The 20,021-nt window shown below is 42.7% G+C and overlaps 1 protein-coding gene across 1 annotated transcript in view; it reads right to left on the bottom strand.

The window, feature by feature from the left end:
* LOC119352349 (cyclin-dependent kinase G-1-like) overlaps positions 1–18,592 on the bottom strand; it is a 78,131-nt gene extending 59,539 nt beyond the window's left edge. Inside the window, exons 1-3 of the mRNA XM_037619021.1 lie at positions 18,524–18,592; positions 18,161–18,456; positions 17,992–18,070 (exon numbers count right to left, since the gene is read on the bottom strand). Of these exons, the coding sequence (XP_037474918.1) occupies positions 17,992–18,070; positions 18,161–18,456; positions 18,524–18,592 (444 nt within the window). The remainder of the gene's footprint in view (positions 1–17,991; positions 18,071–18,160; positions 18,457–18,523) is intronic.
* Between the last annotated feature and the right edge of the window lie 1,429 nt (positions 18,593–20,021).

The raw sequence follows: 20,021 nt of genomic DNA on the forward strand, positions 1-20,021 counted from the left end.
TCCTGAAGTGACAATAATCGGGATACTTACCGGTGATGACCGTAGTTTGAGGAGTTCATGTATTCACTATGTGTTAATGCTTTGGTCCGGTACTCTATTAAAAGGAGGCCTTAATATCCCTTAGTTTCCGCTAGGACCCCGCTGCCACGGGAGGGTAGGACAAAAGATGTCATGCAAGTTCTTTTCCATAAGCACGTATGACTATATTCGGAATACATGCCTACATTACATTGATGAACTGGAGCTAGTTCTGTGTCACCCTAGGTTATGACTGTTACATGATGAACCACATCCGGCATAATTCTCCATCACTGATCCATTGCCTACGAGCGTTCCATATATTGTTCTTCGCTTATTTACTTTTCCATTGCTATTGTTACAATCACTACAAAATACCAAAAACATTACTTTTGCTATCATTACCTTTCGTTACCGTTACCACTACTATCATATTACTTTGCTACTAAATACTTTGCTGCAGATATTAAGTTTCCAGGTGTGGTTGAATTGACAACTCAGCTGCTAATACTTGATAATATTCTTTGGCTCCCCTTGTGTCGAATCAATAAATTTGAGTTGAATACTCTACCCTCGAAAACTGTTGCGATCCCCTATACTTGTGGGTTATCATAAGGCGTCCACCATCGGGTCCAGTTGTGCACCGATGGAGGCTATCTTCCTTGGGTCCGTCGGGTGGACTTGAAATTTGACTATTTCATCAGCTGGTTTGAAGGAGGTGGATTTGGAGCGCTTGTCGAGGATTATGTCATCCCAATCCACCGTTGAGCGCAACACAGTTAACTCTTCGGCCACAAGGGCCTCAGAGGGTGCCTCAAGGGCCAGGGACGCTGTTTTGTTTTTAGCGCGGAGGGCTATATTCGGATCACTGGCGTGAGTGATAATACCATTGGGCCCGGGCATTTTGAGCTTCATATACCCATAATGAGGTATGGCTTGAAAGCGTGTGAATGCATCTCGCCCCAACCGGGCGTGGTATCCACTGTTGAAAGGGGACACTTGGAAGGTTATCTCTTCAGACCGACAGTTCTCCGCGTGCCGAATACCACATCAAGTGTGATTTTTCCCGCGCATCGTGCCTCCCGATTGGGAATAATTCCTCGAAAGGTGGTGCTACTTTGCTTGATACGGCTCCTGTCTATTTCCATTTTACTGAGTGTATCCTCGTAGATTAGATTTAATCCGCTGCCACCGTCCATGAGCACCTTGGTGAGTTGAAAGCTGTCCACAATTGGATTGAGGACCAAGGCGGCTGGTGCCCGGACTGACCGGGTTTTTGGTTCTTCACTGGCATTGAAAGTTATGGCCATGTCATTCCAAGGATTTATTGTTGCGAATTGATAGACTTCGGCAAGGTCGCGGAGTGCCCTTTTGCGCCGATTGTTTGAAGCGAAAGTATCGAAGACCGTCAATACTCTGCGGTCGTCGTGTTCCAGTGGGAGTTGTTCCGAGGTATTTTTGGTGAGGATATCCTCGGCACTCTTGGCAACTTGCCGGAGTATCCAACATGCTCTAAGGCTGTGGGTAGGTATGGTATCCGGTGTGGTGTGTATTTTGCACGGCCTATCGAGCCATCCCTCCAGAATGGTTCCGCGCCCTGTAATGGGTTTGGATTTCTTTACTGGCACCCCGTGAGGGTGCATCCTTTTTGTCCGGACGGAAGGTTGAGTGGGAGCTGGCGGTTCCCAACGAGCTGCCTGAGTTTTCCAGGCGCTTTCCATTGCGCAGTACTTGTGTACTATGGTTGCCAAGTCAGCGACGTGTAATACGTAACGGCGGTTGATAGCATTGAGGATTCCTTCATTCGTACAATTACGGCGGAATATTGAGATCGCGTCTTTGTCGCAGTAATCTTTGATCTTGTTCTTGACGAGGAGGAATCTGGCCCAAAAGTGATGGATTGTTTCCTAAGACTGCTGCCGTAGGTATGTGAAATCGCATATATCTGGGTGGGTGGGTGGATTTAAATCTGAACCCTGACCCAATTTGGGATCCGGAGTTTGAAAAATTTACGAGCTTAATAGTTCGGGCTCCGGGAGATCGACCGATTTTTTAGGTCTACCGTCTGATTCCCAGTTCGGAGGACAAGTCATGTCGTTCCATGGACAGGTTCCGGCTCTTCGATCTCGGGGATCCGAACATAGTTCGTCCTCAGTATAGAGGGAGAGTTGTTGTTTTGCTCCTCCACTACTGCTATCTGATGGGTGATCGATGGAGATTTGGTTTCTTCCTGATCGGTTTTAAGCACAATCTGACTGTAGTCTGTAGCGACCCCCAAGGCGGCAATGCGATCCAGGAGTTCATTCAAGGACGATAATTCCGTTGGATCAATCTGTTTGGAGTATGCAGAGTCAACTCGGAGGCGATTTTCGATGACCTGAGAAGTCATCGTCGGCTCATGATACGTCTCCAATGTATCTATAATTTTTGATTGTTCCATGCTATTATATTATCAACCTTGGATGTTTTATATGCACATATATGCTATTTTATATGATTTTTGGGACTAACCTATTAACCTAGAGCCCAGTGCCAGTTTTTGTTTTTTCCTTATTTTTGAGTATCGCAGAAAAGGAAAACCGAACGGAGTCCAATTGACCTGAAACTTCACGGAACTTATTTTTGGACCTGAAGAAGGATATGGAGTAAAAGAGTTGGGCCAGAAGAGTCTCGGGCTGCCCACGAGGGTGGGGGGCACGCCCCCTGCCTCGTGGATAGCCCAGAGACCCCCCTGCCTTGTTCCTGACTACAACACCTCTTATATAACCCAAAACTTCCAGAAAGAAACCTAGATCAGGAGTTCCGCCGCCAGAAGCCTCCGTAGCCACCGAAAACCAATCTAGACCCGTTCCGCCACCCTGCCAGAGGGGGTAATCCCTCTTCGGTGGCCATCTTCATCATCCCGGCGCTCTCCATGACGAGGAGGGAGTAGTTCACCCTTGGGGCTGAGGGTATGTACTAGTAGCTATGTGTTTGATCTCTCTCTCTCTCTCTCTCTCTCCCTCTCTGTCGTGTTCTTGAGTCGGCACGATCTTGATGTATCGCGAGCTTTGCTATTATATTTGGATCTTATGATGTTTCTCCCCCTCTACTCTCTTGTGATGAATTGAGTTTTCCCTTTGAAGTTATCTTATCGGATTGAGTCTTTAAGGATTTGAGAACACTTGATGTATGTCTTACATGTGCTTATCTGTGGTGACAATGGGATATCACGTGATCCGCTTGATGTGTGTTTTGGTGATGAACTTTCGAGTTCCTTGACTTCGTGAACTTATGCATAGGGGTTGGCACACGTTTTCATCTTGACCCTCCGATAGAATCTTTGGGGCATTCTTTGAAGTTATTTGTGTTGGTTGAATAGATGAATCTGAGATTGTGTGATGCATATCGTATAATCATACCCACGGATACTTGAGGTGACATTGGAGTATCTAGGTGACATTAGGGTTTGGTTGATTTGTGTCTTAAGGTGTTATTCTAGTACGAACTCTTCAATAGATCAATCAGAAAGAATAACTTTGAGGTGGTTTCGTACCCTACAATAATCTCTTTGTTTGTTCTCCGCTATTAGTGACTTTGGAGTGACTCTTTTTTGCATGTTGAGGGATAGTTATATGATCCAGTTATGTCATTATTGTTGAGAGAACTAGCACTAGTGAAAGTATGAACCCCAGGCCTTGTTTCAATGCATTGCAATACCGTTTTCGCTCACTTTTATTATTAGTTACCTTGATGTTTTTATATTTTCAGATTACAAAAACCTATATCTACTATCCATATTGCACTTGTATCACCATCTCTTTGCCGAACTAGTGCACCTATACAATTTACCATTGTATTGGGTGTGTTGGGGACACAAGAGACTCTTTGTTATTTGGTTGCAGGGTTGTTTGAGAGAGACCATCTTCATCCTACGCCTCCCACAGATTGATAAACCTTAGGTCATCCACTTGAGGGAAATTTTCTACTTTCCTACAAACCTCTGCACTTGGAGGCCCAACAATGTCTACAAGAAGAAGGTTGTGTAGTAGACATGAAGCTCTTTTCTGGCACCGTTGCCGGGGAGGTTAGCGCTTGAAGGTATATCTTTAGATCTTGCAATCGAATCTTTTTGTTTCTTGTTTTATCACTAGTTTAGTCTATAAAATAAAATTATAAAAATTTTGGAATTGAGGGTACCTCATATGCTTCACCTTTTTAATGTCTTTCGTGAGAATAAGGATTCCGGTAATTGTGCTCAAGTGCTAGAAGAAGAAATCTATAAAATGTTTGGCATAAATATTTTGATTATGAGCATGATTGCAATGTTATTAGTATGAATTCTTTGAATATCCATGATGCTAATGATATGCAAAGCCACAAGCTTGGGTATGCTATGTTTGACGAAGATGATATTTTTTGTCCCCCATGTTTTGATGAGCAAATTTATTATGATGATAGCATGCCTCCTATTTATGATGATTATATTGATGAAAGTGGGTTTCGAAGAGTGTCAACTTTAGGAAGTAATGATCCCACTATTTTGGAGGGTGTTAAATCTTATTGTGATAATTATGAAAGTGGATTTGGAGAGGTCATGACTCTATTTAGTGATGAATCCACTATTTCGGAAGAGGTTCCAATTGGTTATGAGAACAAAGTTGCTATCTATGATGATTATTGTGATGACTTGTATGCTATTAAGAATATGATAACCATGAAACTGGTCATAATGATTTTAGTTTTCAATTGGATTATGCCTCACATAATAATTATTTTGTTGAGTTTGCTCCCACTACTATTCCGAATGAAAAGAATTTTGCTTATGTGGAGAGTAGTAAATTTTCTATGCTTGTAGATCATGAAAAGAATGCTTTATGTGATGGTTATATTGTTGAATTAATTCATGATGATACTGAAAATTATTATGAGGGAGGAACATATGCTTGTAGGAATTGCAATAATATCAAGTTTCATCTCTATGTGTTGAAAATCTTGAAGATTTGCTTGTTTTACCTTCCTATGCAAGTTGATTCTTGTTCCCATAAATTGTTTGCTCACAAAATCCATATGCATAGGAAGTGGGTTAGACTTAAATGTGTTAGTAATATGCTTAATGATGCTCTCTTTATGTTTCAATTCTTATCTTTTATGTGAGCATCATTGAAATCATCATGCCTAGCTAGGGGTGTTAAACGATAGCGCTTGTTGGAAGGCAACCCGATTTTATTTTTGTTCCATGCTTTTTGTCCCTGTTTAGTAATAAATAATTCATCTAGCCTATGTTTAGATGTGATTTTATGTTTAATTAGTGTTTGTACCAAGTAGAACTTTTGGGAAGACTTGGGGAAAGTCTTTGCGATCTTGCTGTAAAAAATAGAAACTTTATCGCTCACGAGATTTGCTGCTATGTTTTACTGGAGAGTGATACTTAGTTTATTAATTTTGGATATGATTAATAGATAACTTCCTCATGTCCAGCAATTTATTTTAGAATTTTTGGGGTTCCAGAAGTATATGTTTGATCCAGATTACTACTGACTGTTCTGTTTTTGACAGATTCTGTTTTCTATGTGTTGTTTGCTTATTTTGATGAATCTATGAGTAGTATCGGAGGGTATGAACCATATATGAGTTGGAATACAGTAGGTATTACACCAATATGAATTTATAATGAGTTCAAAACAGTACCTAAGTGGTTATTTATTTTCTTATACTAACGGAGCTTACGAGTTTGCTGTTAAGTTTTGTGTTGTGAAGTTTTCAAGTTTTGGGTAAAGATTCGATGGACTACGGAATAAGGAGTGGCAAGAGCCTAAGATTGGGGATGCCCAAGGCACCCCAAGGTAATATTCAAGGAAACCCAGAGCCTAAGCTTGGGGATGCCGCGGAAGGCATCCCCTCTTTCGTCTTCGTTCATCGGTAACTTTACTTGGAGCTATATTTTTATTCACCACATGATATGTGTTTTGCTTGGAGCGTCATTTTATTTTAGTTAGTTTTGCTTGCTGTTTGAATAATATCCCAAGATCTGAAATTCTTAAATGTTAGAGAGTATTCACATAGTTGCATAATTATTCGACTACTCATTGATCTTCACTTATATCTTTTGGAGTAGTTTATCATTTGCTCTAGTGCTTCACTTATATATTTTTAGAGCATGATGGTAGTTTTACTTTGAAGAAATAGATTAACTCTCATGCTTCACTTATATTATTTTGAGAGTCCTAAACAGCATGGTAATTTGCTTCGGTTATGAATTTAGTCCTAATATGATGGGCATCCAAGAGGGATATAATAAAAACTTTCATATAAAGTGAATTGAATACTATGAGAAGTTTGATACTTGATAATTGTTTTCAGATATAAAGGTGTTAATATTAGAGTTGTGCTAGTTGAGTAATTGTGAAATTGAGAAATACTTGTGTTGAGGTTGGCAAGTCCCGTAGCATGCACGTATGGTAAACATTGTGTGACAAATTTGAAGCATGGGTTGTTCTTTGATTGCTTTCCTTATGAATGGCGGTCGGGGACAAGCGATGGTCTTTTCATACCAATCTATCCCCCTAGGGGCATGCGTGGTAGTACTTTGCTTCGAGGGCAAATAAACTTTTGTAATAAGTATAGGAGTTCTTTATGACTAATGTGAGTCCATGGATATTGCGCACTCTCACCCTTCCATAATTGCTAGCCTCTTCGGTACCATGCAGTGCCCTCTCCCGCCTTGAGAGTTGGTGCAAACTTCGCCGGTGCATCCAAACCCCGTGATACGATACGCTCTATCACACATAAACCTCCTTATATCTTCCTCAAAACAGCCACCATACCTACCTTTTATGGCATTTCCATAGCCATTCCGAGATATATTGCCATGCAACTTTCCACCGTTCCGTTTATTATGACATGCTCCATCATTGTCATATTGCTTTGCATGATCATGTAGTTGACATCATAGTTGTGGCAAAGCCACCATTCATAATTCTTTCATACATGTCACTCTTGATTCATTGCACATCCCGATACACCGCCGGAGGCATTCATATAGAGTCATATTTTGTTCTAAGTATCGAGTTGTAATTCTCGAGTTGTAAGTAAATAAAAGTGTGATGATAATCATTATTAGAGCATTGTCCTAGTGAGGAAATGATGATGGAGACTATGATTCCCCCACAAGTCAGGATGAGACTCAGGATGAAAAAAAAGAGAAAAAAGGCCATAAAAAAGAGAAGGCCCAAAAAATTGAGAGAAAAAGAGAGAAGGGGCAGTGCTACTATCCTTTTACCCCACTTGTGCTTCAAAGTAGCACCATTATCTTCATGATAGAGTGTCTCCTATGTTGTCACTTTCATATAATAGTGGGAATCTTTCATTATAGAACTTGGCTTGTATATTCCAATGACGGGCTTCCTCAAATGCCCTAGGTCTTCGTGAGCAAGCAAGTTGGATGCACACCCACTTAGTTTCTTTGATGAGCTTTCATATATCTATAGCTCAAGTGCATCCGTTGCATGGCAATCCCTATTCCTTGCATTGACATCAGTCAGTGGGCATCTCCATAGCCTGTTGATTAGCCGCGTCAATGTGAGACTTTCTTCCTTTTTGTCTCCTCACATAACCCCTATCATCATACTCTATTCCACCCATAGTGCTATGTCCATGGGTTGCGCTCAGGTATTGCGTAAGGGTTGAAAAGGCTGAAGCATGTTAAAAAGTATGAACCAATTGTTCAGCTTGTCATCGGAGTTGTGCATGATGGGAGCATTTTGTCTGACAAAAATGAATCATGGCCAAACTATATGATTTTGTAGGGATAAGATTTCTTTGGCTATGTTATTTTGATAAGACATAATTGCTTGGTTAGTATGCTTGAAGTATTATTATTTTTATGTCAATATTAAACTTTTGTCTTGAATCTTATGGATCTGAATATTCTTGCCACAATAAAGAAAATTATATTGATAATTATGTTAGGTAGCATTCCACATCAAAAATTCTGTTTTATCATTTACCTACTCGAGGACGAGCAGGAATTAAGCTTGGGGATGCTTGATATGTCTCCAACGTATCTATAATTTTTTATTGTTCCATGCTATTATATTATCAACCTTGGATGTTTTATATGCATTTATATGCTATTTTATATGATTTTTGGGACTAACCTATTAACCTAGAGCCAAGTGCCAGTTTCTGTTTTTTCCTTGTTTTTGAGTATCGCAGAAAAGGAAAACCAAACGGAGTCCAATTGACCTGGAACTTCACAGAACTTATTTTTGGACCAAAAGAAGGATATGGAGTAAAAGAGTTGGGCCAGAAGAGTTCCGGGCTGCCCACGAGGGTGGGGATTCCGCCCACCCCCCTGGACGCGCCCCCCTGCCTTATGGACAGCCCGGAGACCACCTTGCCTTGTTCCCGACTCCAGCACCTCTTATATAACCCAAAACTTCCAGAAAGAAACCTAGATCAGGAGTTCCGCTGCCAGAAGCCTCCGTAGCCACCGAAAACCAATCAAGACCCGTTTCGGCACCCTACCGGAGGGGGGAATCCCTCTCCGGTGGCCATCTTCATCATCCTGGCGCTCTCCAAGACAAGGAGGGAGTAGTTCACCCTCGGGGCTGAGGGTATGTACTAGTAGCTATGTGTTTGATCTCTCTCTCTCTCTCTCTCTCGTGTTCTTGAGTCGGCACGATCTTGATGTATCGCAAGCTTTGCTATTATATTTGGATCTTATGATGGTTCTCCCCCTCTACTCTCTTGTGATGAATTGAGTTTTCCCTTTGAAGTTATCTTATCGGATTGAGTCTTTAAGGATTTGAGAACACTTGATGTATGTCTTGCATGTGCTTATCTGTGGTGACAATGGGATATCACGTGATCCACTTGATGTGTGTTTTGGTGATCAACTTGCGAGTTCAGTGACCTTGTGAACTTATGCATAGGGGTTGGCACACGTTTTCGTCTTGACTCTCCGGTAGAATCTTTGGGGCACTCTTTGAAGTTCTTTGTGTTGGTTGAATAGATGAATCTGAGATTGTGTGATGTATATCATATAATCATACCCACGGATACTTGAGGTGACATTGGAGTATCTAGGTGACATTAGGGTTTGGTTGATTTGTGTCTTAAGGTGTTATTCTAGTATGAACTCTTGAATAGATCAATCAGAAAGAATAACTTTGAGGTGGTTTCATACCCTACAATAATCTCTTCATTTGTTCTCCGCTATTAGTGACTTTGGAGTGACTCTTTGTTTCATGTTGAGGGATAGTTATATGATCCAGTTATGTTATTATTGTTGAGAGAACTTGCACTAGTGAAAGTATGAACCCTAGGCCTTGTTTCAACGCATTGCAATACCATTTTCGCTCACTTTTATCATTAGTTACCTTGTTGTTTTTATATTTTCAGATTACAAAAACCTATATCTACTATCCATATTGCACTTGTATCGCCATCTCTTCGCCGAACTAGTGCACCTATACAATTTACCATTGTATTGGGTGTGTTGGGGACACAAGAGACTCTTTGTATTTGGTTGCAGGGTTGTTTGAGAGAGACCATCTTCATCCTACTCCTCCCACGGATTGATAAACCTTAGGTCATCCACTTGAGGGAAATTTGCTACTGTCCCACAAACCTCTGCACTTGGAGGCCCAACAACGTCTACAAGAAGAAGGTTGTGTAGTAGACATCAGCTCACCGGCCGAACGGGTGGTCATGATAAAGCCACCCAATCGGAGGGTTTGGCCTAAGGCCAGGGCTCCATCGGTGGTGATGTTGTCCTTGTTCACAAGGCGAGCCATCAACCCTGACTTCAACGTCGCAGTGGAACTCTCGATGAAAGCACCAATGTCGGTGTCAAAACCGGCAGATCTCGGGTAGGGGGTCCCGAACTGTGCGTCTGAGGTTGATGGTAATAGGAGACATGAAACATAATGTTTACCCAGGTTCGGGCCCTCTCGATGGAGGTAAAACCCTATGTCCTGCTAGATTAATATTGATGAGTATGGGGGTTACAAGAGTTGATCTACCACGAGATCGTAATGGCTAAAACCCTAGAAGTCTAGCCTATCTGATTATGAGTATGATCCTCTCTACGGACTAAACCCTCCGGTTTATATAGACATCGGAGGGGACTAGGGTTGTACAAAGTCAGTTACATAGAAAGGAAATAGTACATCCAGCCACCTAGCTTGCCATCTACGCAAAGGAGAGTCCTATCCGGACACGGGAGAAAATCTTCTATCTTGTATCTTCATGGCCCAATAGTCCGGCCCATGTCCAACAGGCCGGCTTCCCGAGGACCCCTTAGTCCAGGACTCCCTCAGTCAAGTAACATGACCTCCAGAACAGGATTACCGCACCACTCTGGTGCGGATCTTACTCTGGTTGACCTACGAGGTTTGGTAGTAACTTGATCAGAAGTTTCATGATCATCATCATTAGCTTCCTCACTGGTGTAGGAATCACTAGAACTAATTTCTGTGATGAACTACTTTCCAATAAGGGAGTTGGTACAATTACCTCGTCAAGTTCTATTTTCCTCCCACTCACTTCTTTCAAGAGAAACTCCTTCTCTAGAAAGGATCCATTCTTAGCAACGAATATCTTGCCTTCGGATCTGTGATAGAAGGTGTACCCAACAGTCTCCTTTGGGTATCCTATGAAGACACATTTCTCCGATTTGGGTTCGAGCTTATCAGGTCGAAGCTTTTTCACATAAGCATCGCAGCCCCAAACTTTAAGAAACGACAACTTGGGTTTCTTGCCAAACCACAGTTCATAAGGTGTCGTCTCAACGGATTTTGATGGTGCCCTATTTAACGTGAATGCAGCCGTCTCTAAAGAATAACCCCAAAACAATAGCGGTTAGTCAGTAAGAGACATCATAGATCGCACCATATGTAATAAAGTGTATTTACGACGTTCAGACACACCATTATGTTGTGGTGTTCCAGGTGGCGTGAGTTGCGAAACTATTCTGCATTGTTTCAAATGAAGACCAAACTCATAACTCAAATATTCTCCTCCATGATCAGATCATAGAAACTTAATTTTCTTGTTATGATGATTTTCCACTTCACTCTGAAATTCTTTGAACTTTTCAAATGTTTCAGACTTATGTTTCATCAAGTAGATATACCCGTATCTTCTTAAATCATCTGTGAAGGTAAGAAAATAACGATACCCTCCGCGAGCATCAACACTCATTGGACCGCATACATCAGTATGTATTATTTCCAACAAGTCTGTTGCTCGCTCCATTGTTTCGAAGAATGGAGTCTTGGTCATCTTGCCCATGAGGCATGGTTTGCAAGCATCAAGTGATTCCAAAAGTCCATCAACATGGAGTTTCTTCATGCGCTTTACACCAATATGACCTAAACGGTAGTGCCACAAATAAGTTGCACTATCATTATTAAACTTATATCTTTTGGCTTCAATACTATGAACATGTGTATAACTACTATCAAGATTTAGTAAAAATAGACCACTCATCATGGATGCATGACCATAAAAGATATTACTGATATAAATAGAACAACCATTATTCTCTGATTTAAATGAATAACCGTCTCGCATCAAACAAGATCCAGATATAATGTTCATGCTCAATGCTGGCACCAAATAACAATTATTTAGGTCTAAAACTAATCCCGAAGGTAGATGTAGAGGTAGTGTGCCGACGACGATCACATCGACTTTGGAACCATTTCCCACGCGCATCATCACCTCGTCCTTAGCCAATCTTTGCTTAATCCGTAGCCCCTGTTTTGAGTTGCAAATATTAGCTACAGAACCAGTATCAAATACACAAGCGCTACTGCGAGCATTAGTAAGGTACACATCAATAACATGTATATCAAATATACCTTTCACTTTGCCATCCTTCTTCTCCTCCAAATACTTGGGGCAGTTCCGCTTCCAGTGATCAGTTCCTTTGCAATAGAAGCACTCAGTCTCTGGCTTAGGTCCAGACTCGGGCTTCTTCACTTGAGTAGCAACTTGCTTGTTGTTCTTCTTGAAGTTCCCCTTCTTCCCTTTACCATTTTCTTGAAACTGGTGGTCTTGTTGACCATCAACACTTGATGCTCTTTCTTGATTTCTACCTCCGTAGCCTTTAGCATTGCGAAGAGCTCGGGAATTGTCTTATCCATCCCTTGCATATTATAGTTCATCATGAAGCTCTTGTAGCTTGGTGGAAGTGAGTGAAGAACTCTGTCATTGACACTATCATCAGGAAGATTAACTCCCAGCTGAGTCAAGTGGTTGTGGTACCCAGACAATCTTAGTATATGTTCACTGACAGAACTATTCTCCTCCATTTTGTAGCTGTAGAACTTATTGGAGACTTCATATCTCTCAATTCGGGCATTTGCTTGAAATATTAACTTCAACTCCTGGAACATCTCATATGCTCCATGACGTTCAAAACGTCGTTGAAGTCCCGGTTCTAAGCCGTAAAGCATGGCACACTGAACTATCAAGTAGTCATCAGCTTTGCTCTGCCAGACATTCATAACATCTGGTGTTGCTCCTGCAGCGGGTTTGTCACCTAGTGGTGCTTCCAGGACGTAATTCTTCTGTGTGGCAATGAGGATAATCCTCAAGTTGCGGACCCAGTCCATGTAATTTCTACCATCATCTTTCAACTTAGCTTTCTCTAGGAACGCACTAAAATTCAATGAAAGAACATCACGGGCCATCTATCTACAACAACATAGACATGCAAAATACTATCAGGTACTAAGTTCATGATAAATTAAAGTTCAATTAATCAAATTACTTAATAACTCCCACTTAGATAGACATCCCTCTAATCATCTAAGTGATCACATGATCCATATCAACTAAACCATGTCCGATCATCACGAGAGATGGAGTAGTTTCCAATGGTGAACATCACTATGTTGATCATATCTACTATATGATTCACACTCGACCTTTTGGTATCAGTGTTCTGAGGCCATATCTGCATATGCTAGGCTCGTCAAGTTTAACCTGAGTATTCCGCGTGTGAAAAACTGGCTTGCACCCGTTGTATGTGAACGTAGAGCTTATCACACCCGATCATCACGTGGTGTCTCGGCATGACGAACTGTAGCAACAATGCATACTCAGGGAGAACACTTGTACCTTGAAATTTAGTGAGAGATCATATTATAATGCTACCGCCGAACTAAGCAAAATAAGATGCATAAAGGATAAACATCACATGCAATCAATATAAGTGATATGATATGGCCATCATCATCTTGTGCCTTTGATCTCCATCTCCAAAGCACTATCATGATCACCATCGTCACCGGCTTGACACCTTGATCTCCATCGAAGCATCGTTGTCATCTCGCCAACTATTGCTTCTACGACTATCGCTACCGCTTAGTGATAAAGTAAAGCAATTACAAGGCAATTGCATTTCATACAATAAAGCGACAACCATATGGCTCCTGCCAGTTGTCGATAACTCTATTACAGAACATGATCATCTCATACAATAAAATTTAGCATCATGTCTTGACCATATCACATCGCAACATGCCCTGCAAAAACAAATTAGACGTCCTCTACTTTGTTGTTGTAAGTTTTACGTGGCTACTACGGGCTGAGCAAGGACCATTCTTACCTACGCATCAAAAACCACAACGCGGTATAGTGATTGCTTTTTGATCTTCAGAAAGAACCCTGTTCATTGGATCCGATTCAACTAAAGTTGGAGAAACTGACACCCACCAGCCACCTGTGTGTGAAGCACGTCTGTAGAACCAGTCTCGCATAAGCGTACGCGTAATGTCAGCCTGAGCCGCTTCATCCAACAATACCGCTGAATCAAGAATCAACTAGTGACGACAAGAAATATGTATATACCCACGCCCACAACTCCTTTGTGTTCTACCCGTGCATATAACATCTGCGCATAGACCTGGCTCGGATGCCACTGTTGGGGAACACAGTAATTTCAAAAAAAAATCCTATGCACACGCAAGATCTATCTAGGTGATGCATAGCAACGAGAGGTGAGAGTGTTGTCCACGTACCCTCGTAGACCGTAAGCGGAAGCGTTATGACAACGTGGTTGATGTAGTCGTACGTCTTCATGATCCGACCGATCCTAGCACCAAAGATACGGCACCTCCGCGATCTGCACACGTTCAGCTCGGTGACGTCCCACGAACTCTAAATCCAGCTGAGTATCGAGGGAGAGCTTCGACAGCACGACGGCGTGATGACGGTGATGATGAAGTTATCGATGCAGGGCTTCGCCTAAGCACTATATAATGATATGACCGAGGTGGAAATCTATGGAGGAGGCCACCTCACACAGCTAAGAGATCAACTTGTGTGTCTATGGGGTGCCCCCTCCCTCGTATATAAAGGAGTGGAGGAGGGGAGGGCCGGCCCTCTCTATGGTGCGCCCTAGGGGGAGTCCTACTCCCACCGGGAATACGATTCCCCCCTTTTGGAGTAGGAGAGAAGGAAGGGGGAGAGAGAGGGAAGGAAGGGGGGCGTCCCCCCACCCAATTCAGATTGGGCTAGGGGGCGCGCCCTCCACCTTGGCCTTCCTCTCCTCCATTCCACTAAGGCCCAATAAGGCCCATATACTCCCCGGGGGGTTCCGGTAACCCCCCGGTACTGCGGTAAATGCCCGAACTCACCCGGAACCATTCCGATGTCCAAACATAGGCTTCCAATATATCGATCTTTATGTCTCGACCATTCCGAGACTCCTCGTCATGTCCGTGATCATATCCGGGACTCCAAACTACCTTCGGTACATCAAAACACATAAACTCATAATACCGATCGTCACCGAACGTTAAGCGTGCGGAACCTACGGGTTTGAGAACTATGTAGACATGACCGAGACTCATCTCCGGTCAATAACCAATAGCGGAACCTGGATGCTCAGATTGGTTCCTACATATTCTACGAAGATCTTTATCGGTCAAACCGCATAACAACATACGTTGTTCCCTTTGTCATTGGTATGTTACTTGCCCGAGATTCGATCCTCGGTATCTCAATACCTAGTTCAATCTCATTACCGGCAAGTCTCTTTACTCGTTCCGTAATGCAACATCCCGTAACTAACTCATTAGTCACATTGCTTGCAAGGCTTATAGTGATGTGCATTACCGAGAGGGCCCAGCGATACCTCTCCGATACACAGAGTGACAAATCCTAATCTCGATCTATGCCAACTCAAGAAACAACATTGGAGACACCTGTAGAGCATATTTACAGTCAGCCAGTTATGTTGTGATGTTTGATAGCACACTAAGTGTTCCTCCGGTATTCTGGAGTTGCATAATCTCATAGTCATAGGAACATGTATAAGTTATGGAGAAAGCAATAGCAGTAAACTAAACAATCATCGTGCTAAGCTAACGGATGGGTCAAGTCAATCACATCATTCTCTAATGATGTGATCCCATTCATCAAATGAGAACTCTTTGTCCATGGCTAGGAAACTTAACCACCTTTGATTAACGAGCTAGTCAAGTAGAGGCATACTAGTGACACTCTGTTTGTCTATGTATTCACACATGTACTAAGTTTCCGGTTAATACAATTCTAGCATGAATAATAAACATTTATCATGATATAAGGAAATATAAATAACAACTTTATTATTGCCTCTAGGGCATATTTCCTTAGCTTCGGTCCTTTTGGTTTAGATCAAAGAATATGCATTTCATGAAATCATGTCATTAGGTTCGGCCTTTTTGTTCGGACCAAGAAATATGCACTTCGTGATATCATGCCCTTAGGTTCGGCCTTCTTGGTTCGGATCAAGGAATATAACTTCAAGAAATCATGCCCTTAGGTTCGCCCTTTTGGTTCGAATCAAGGATGCGTAATTTTCTTCACGCGAACATGTGTGTCTGGGGAACATATAATGCCAACATCAAATTGTCATGAGGGGCGCTAATATCACCAAAATATCAACTATATGGTAAATGTTTGGCCTTATTCCATTAACAAGGTAAAATATTGACACGGCGCATAAAGAATATCACGCTAATGAAATTTATATTCAGTGTACTTTGTCAAATATTCATCTCATATCACATATAATGCTAGACCTTGAGTTTAATTTCAAAAATAATAATTAACATATGCACCACACCATAAACTCTAATTATCCATTAATTAATAGCCAATTAAGGCCTAAACCATTAAAATATGGCTATGCTGCATGCATGCATAGGGTGGGGTGATACCAAGGCCCACACATTAATTAGAATGAAAAAAGGAGTTTAGCCCCATGCCAGTTAGTACGCACGTAGTGGTCAGTCAAACTACCTTGAGATTAGCTGGTGATTAAAGAAATATAATAAACAAAGGAAAATCAGCATTTTGAAGAGCCCTGCAAGTATACATAGTTCAATGCATACTCTTTGGTCTAACATTGAACTAGTCAAATGCATGCAAGTATACATAGTTTAATGCATTGAACTAGTTCACCCTACAAGTATACATAGCTCAGGATAATTTTTTTAAATAATACATTTTTTTATTAATTTTCAGAAATAATAGACCGTTTTGATATTTTTCACAAATAATACGGCATCATCTTCCTGGAGGACGATTGGACCTAATCGTCTTCCTGGTGGACGATTGGATCTAATCGTCTTCCTGGTGGACGATTGGACCTAATCGTCTTCCTGGTGGACGATTAGGGTCCAGTCGTCCACCAGGAAGCCGACTGGCCAATCATCTATAGGGTTGGGCACTAGTCATCTTGCAGGAAGATGATAAGTTACAGTCATCTTGCAGGAAGATTATTAGTTGCAGTCGTCTTTCAGGAAGATTATTAGTTGCAGTCGTCCACATGAAAGATTATTATTACTAATCGTCCACCAGAAAGATGATTAGTTCCAGTCGTCCACCAGGAAGATGATTAGTTCCAACCACATACATAGGTAGGATACGTACGTCCCCCGCGTACATAGATAGATATAGTGGTAGACAAGCATCAGCCACGTCGTCCAGCACGTCGTGGAGGTGGTGTAGGCGGCGTCGGCCACATATACCTGTGGGGTGCCCGAATGTTACAGGGAGGAAGCTCAGACCATGTCTGGTCATGTTGTGTTTCCTTTGTGGGAGGTGGTGCAGGAGTCGTATATATGTCCATCCACTCGTTGTGCTGCGACAAGAAATCCTGTTTGTTATGCCCACCTTCATGGTCACTATCCTACCCGGATTCGGACATAGACGCTTCATGTCCATACAGCTGATATCCGTAGGACCCTGTTGGATGGACGAACATAAGTAATGATGAAATACATAGGCCCAATTGATATTCACAAGAATAAATATGAAGAAACATACCTGTAGGCGGAGGTCGTGGCCAAAACATGTAGGTAGACGTGGGATCCGGCTGGTGCTGCCACGCCGAACTACCGGCCTGGTCAGGAAGTGGTGGCCTGGTCGTCCACTGCTCTGCTAGACGTGGACGCGGATCATGTCAGTGATGCGTGGGTTTGAGCTAACCAGTCGAGTGACGCAGCGGCTGCTGGTGCGTGGAGTGGCGGGGGGATGCTGGTGAAGTACGTCTGAAGTGTGTGTGTGTGCATGTAATAGCCCGATACACAGATCGTACTTTCTCCTCAATGCGTGACATCCAGGTCTGGACCTGAGCCCGAGGAAGCATTAGAGGTGCAGACGACAGTGAACGCTGAAAGGTGGACACCTCCTCGCCAAGTCCGCGAGTTAACTCAACCTGAAATTGTGAGGACGATTATTGCATGCGCACGGCAAAGTATGTATGGACTACTTGCATTATATGAATAGAATATATCTTACCGCTTGCTGCCTAGAGCCCGAAGTATCATAGCTCGGGTACATATCCGCCGTATTAGGGGCAGGTATCTCATGTAGGTGATTGTGATGAATGATGCATAACCGTGTTCCGATCATGTACCACTACAGATAGAGATTGAATTCGTCCATATCAAAGTTGTGATTCTCGTGCCACAGATGTGTGCTCACAGTCTCCCATTGTGTAACGTACGACTGAACCCTATATAGCCACTCAGTAGCAGTCCTGTTGATCCCCTTCTTTGTGATCCTAAAATTTTGGTGTTCGTTGAACAATTAACTAACAGCTTAACTATGGACAATTTTGAAGGACAGTGCAATATTAATAACTAGACAGTACCTGTGGATGTCTCTGTGCAGCGGGACCTCTATAGAGGGAGGTGTCTCCAATTGCAGAAGACCAAATTGCCTCATAACCCTCTGTTGGGCCATCTCCTCGACGAAGACATCGAAGATGATCATCGATTTCGTCATCCAATAATCAGCATCTCTTGTGCACAGCACGGAGAAACCGACGGGGTATCTTGCATCTATGGCTTCTTGTGTGTACGGCTGCCAGATCGCCCCAGTGTACGCATCAAACTGCTCGTTTAATGTTGTGTAAGCTCGTCTGGTCTGATCAGCAGCAAAGCGTCTCTGCGGAAAACAAAAATTAGATTGAACCCTAGTGTACAAAACGAACAAAACTTGGTTTGTGACATACCCTGCGACGTGTCCAACTGAGATCGAAGGTAGGCATGTCGATGCCGTCAGCATCGAACATGATATCCATAGGCTCATCAACACGTACATCTGGTCATCCTACGGAGAACCTCTCCCATGACCACAGTTGCAGAAAGAGAGGGCATCCAAGAAGGGCGGACGTGGGTGACGTAAGCTGGCAGGCGTTGCACATAGCTCGGTATGTATACGCTAAGACAGCCGAACCCCAACTCCTCTGTGTGATCTGATTTGGCGTCTCAGCGCTCGCGATCTCAAGTGCAATAGGGATGTAGCTTGCGCTAATAGTGTTGAGATGGTTCTCTGTGAACATCACCTTGCTGAGAAGCCACAATATATATGCCTCCAGACTTCTAGTGATCTATGTCGCATTCAACGGGACGCTTGGATACCACGGGAACTTTTGGATATGTTTTAAGCAAAGAGAGTATTAGTACATAGCGAAGGTATGTTCTGTAAGAACAATTGCAAGAAAAATGAAACTTAAGCGGCAGGGGAACTAACCTAGAAATGGAGCAACCATTCGTACTTAGGTCCATGATTATCCGATGTCAACACCGGAGCTCGGTCATAAATACCCGCGAAACGCTGTGCAATACCAAGCTGCCAATCAGCCGGTGCCTCCAACGGTCCTATGGCATGACCTGCCAATGGTAGTCCCAATAAAAAGGCCACATCCTGGAGAGTAGGAGCCATCTCTCCCTAGCGGAAGTGAAACGTGTGGGTCTCAGGTCTCCACCGGTCCACTAAGCATGTGAGCGAAGAGGCGTCAATGGCGAGGCATTTGGAGGTCTGCGTGGACTCAACCAGACGCGCGAAAGGTAAAAGGCCAACCCATTTCAACCTGCATGTGAGGACAAATCAGTAGGTGTGTCTCATCCATATATTCTTGAAGGAAATAAGTAAAGTGCGTACCGCTGAACCCATCCCTCGTGTATTTTCCAATCTTCCTTTTGAGTGCGAGTGACCAGCGCATCAAGCTTGCGCTCAGAACCTATCGCAGCGCGATGCTTTCAATCAATGCCCGCACTAAGCAACCCCATTCCCGCCATTCCTGCATCTACAAATTTCAAACATAGTGTCAAACTTAATACAAATTTCAAACCTAGTGCTAGACTTAATACAAATTTCAAACATAGTGCCAGACTTAATACAAATTTCAAACATAGTGCCAGACTTAATACAAATTTCAAACATAGTGCCAGACTTAATACAAATTTCAAACATAGTGCCAGCACTAACACAAATTTCAAACATAGTGCCAGAATTAATAAAAATTGCAAATATAGTGCCACACTTAATACAAATTTATAACTTAGTGCCTAGCTTCTGCCTTGACCTCTTCCTCCTCTTGCTCTTGCTCCTCGTCCCCATTTCCTTCGTCCATGCCCAGTGATGAAAGTGGGACAATTAGTGTCCCTGTTGGTGTCAAAACCGGCGGATCTCGGGTAGAGGGTCCCGAACTGTGCGTCTAAGGCGGA

This window comes from Triticum dicoccoides, chromosome 1A, assembly GCF_002162155.2.
Source record: "Triticum dicoccoides isolate Atlit2015 ecotype Zavitan chromosome 1A, WEW_v2.0, whole genome shotgun sequence".
NCBI classification, from domain to species: Eukaryota; Viridiplantae; Streptophyta; class Magnoliopsida; order Poales; family Poaceae; genus Triticum; species Triticum dicoccoides.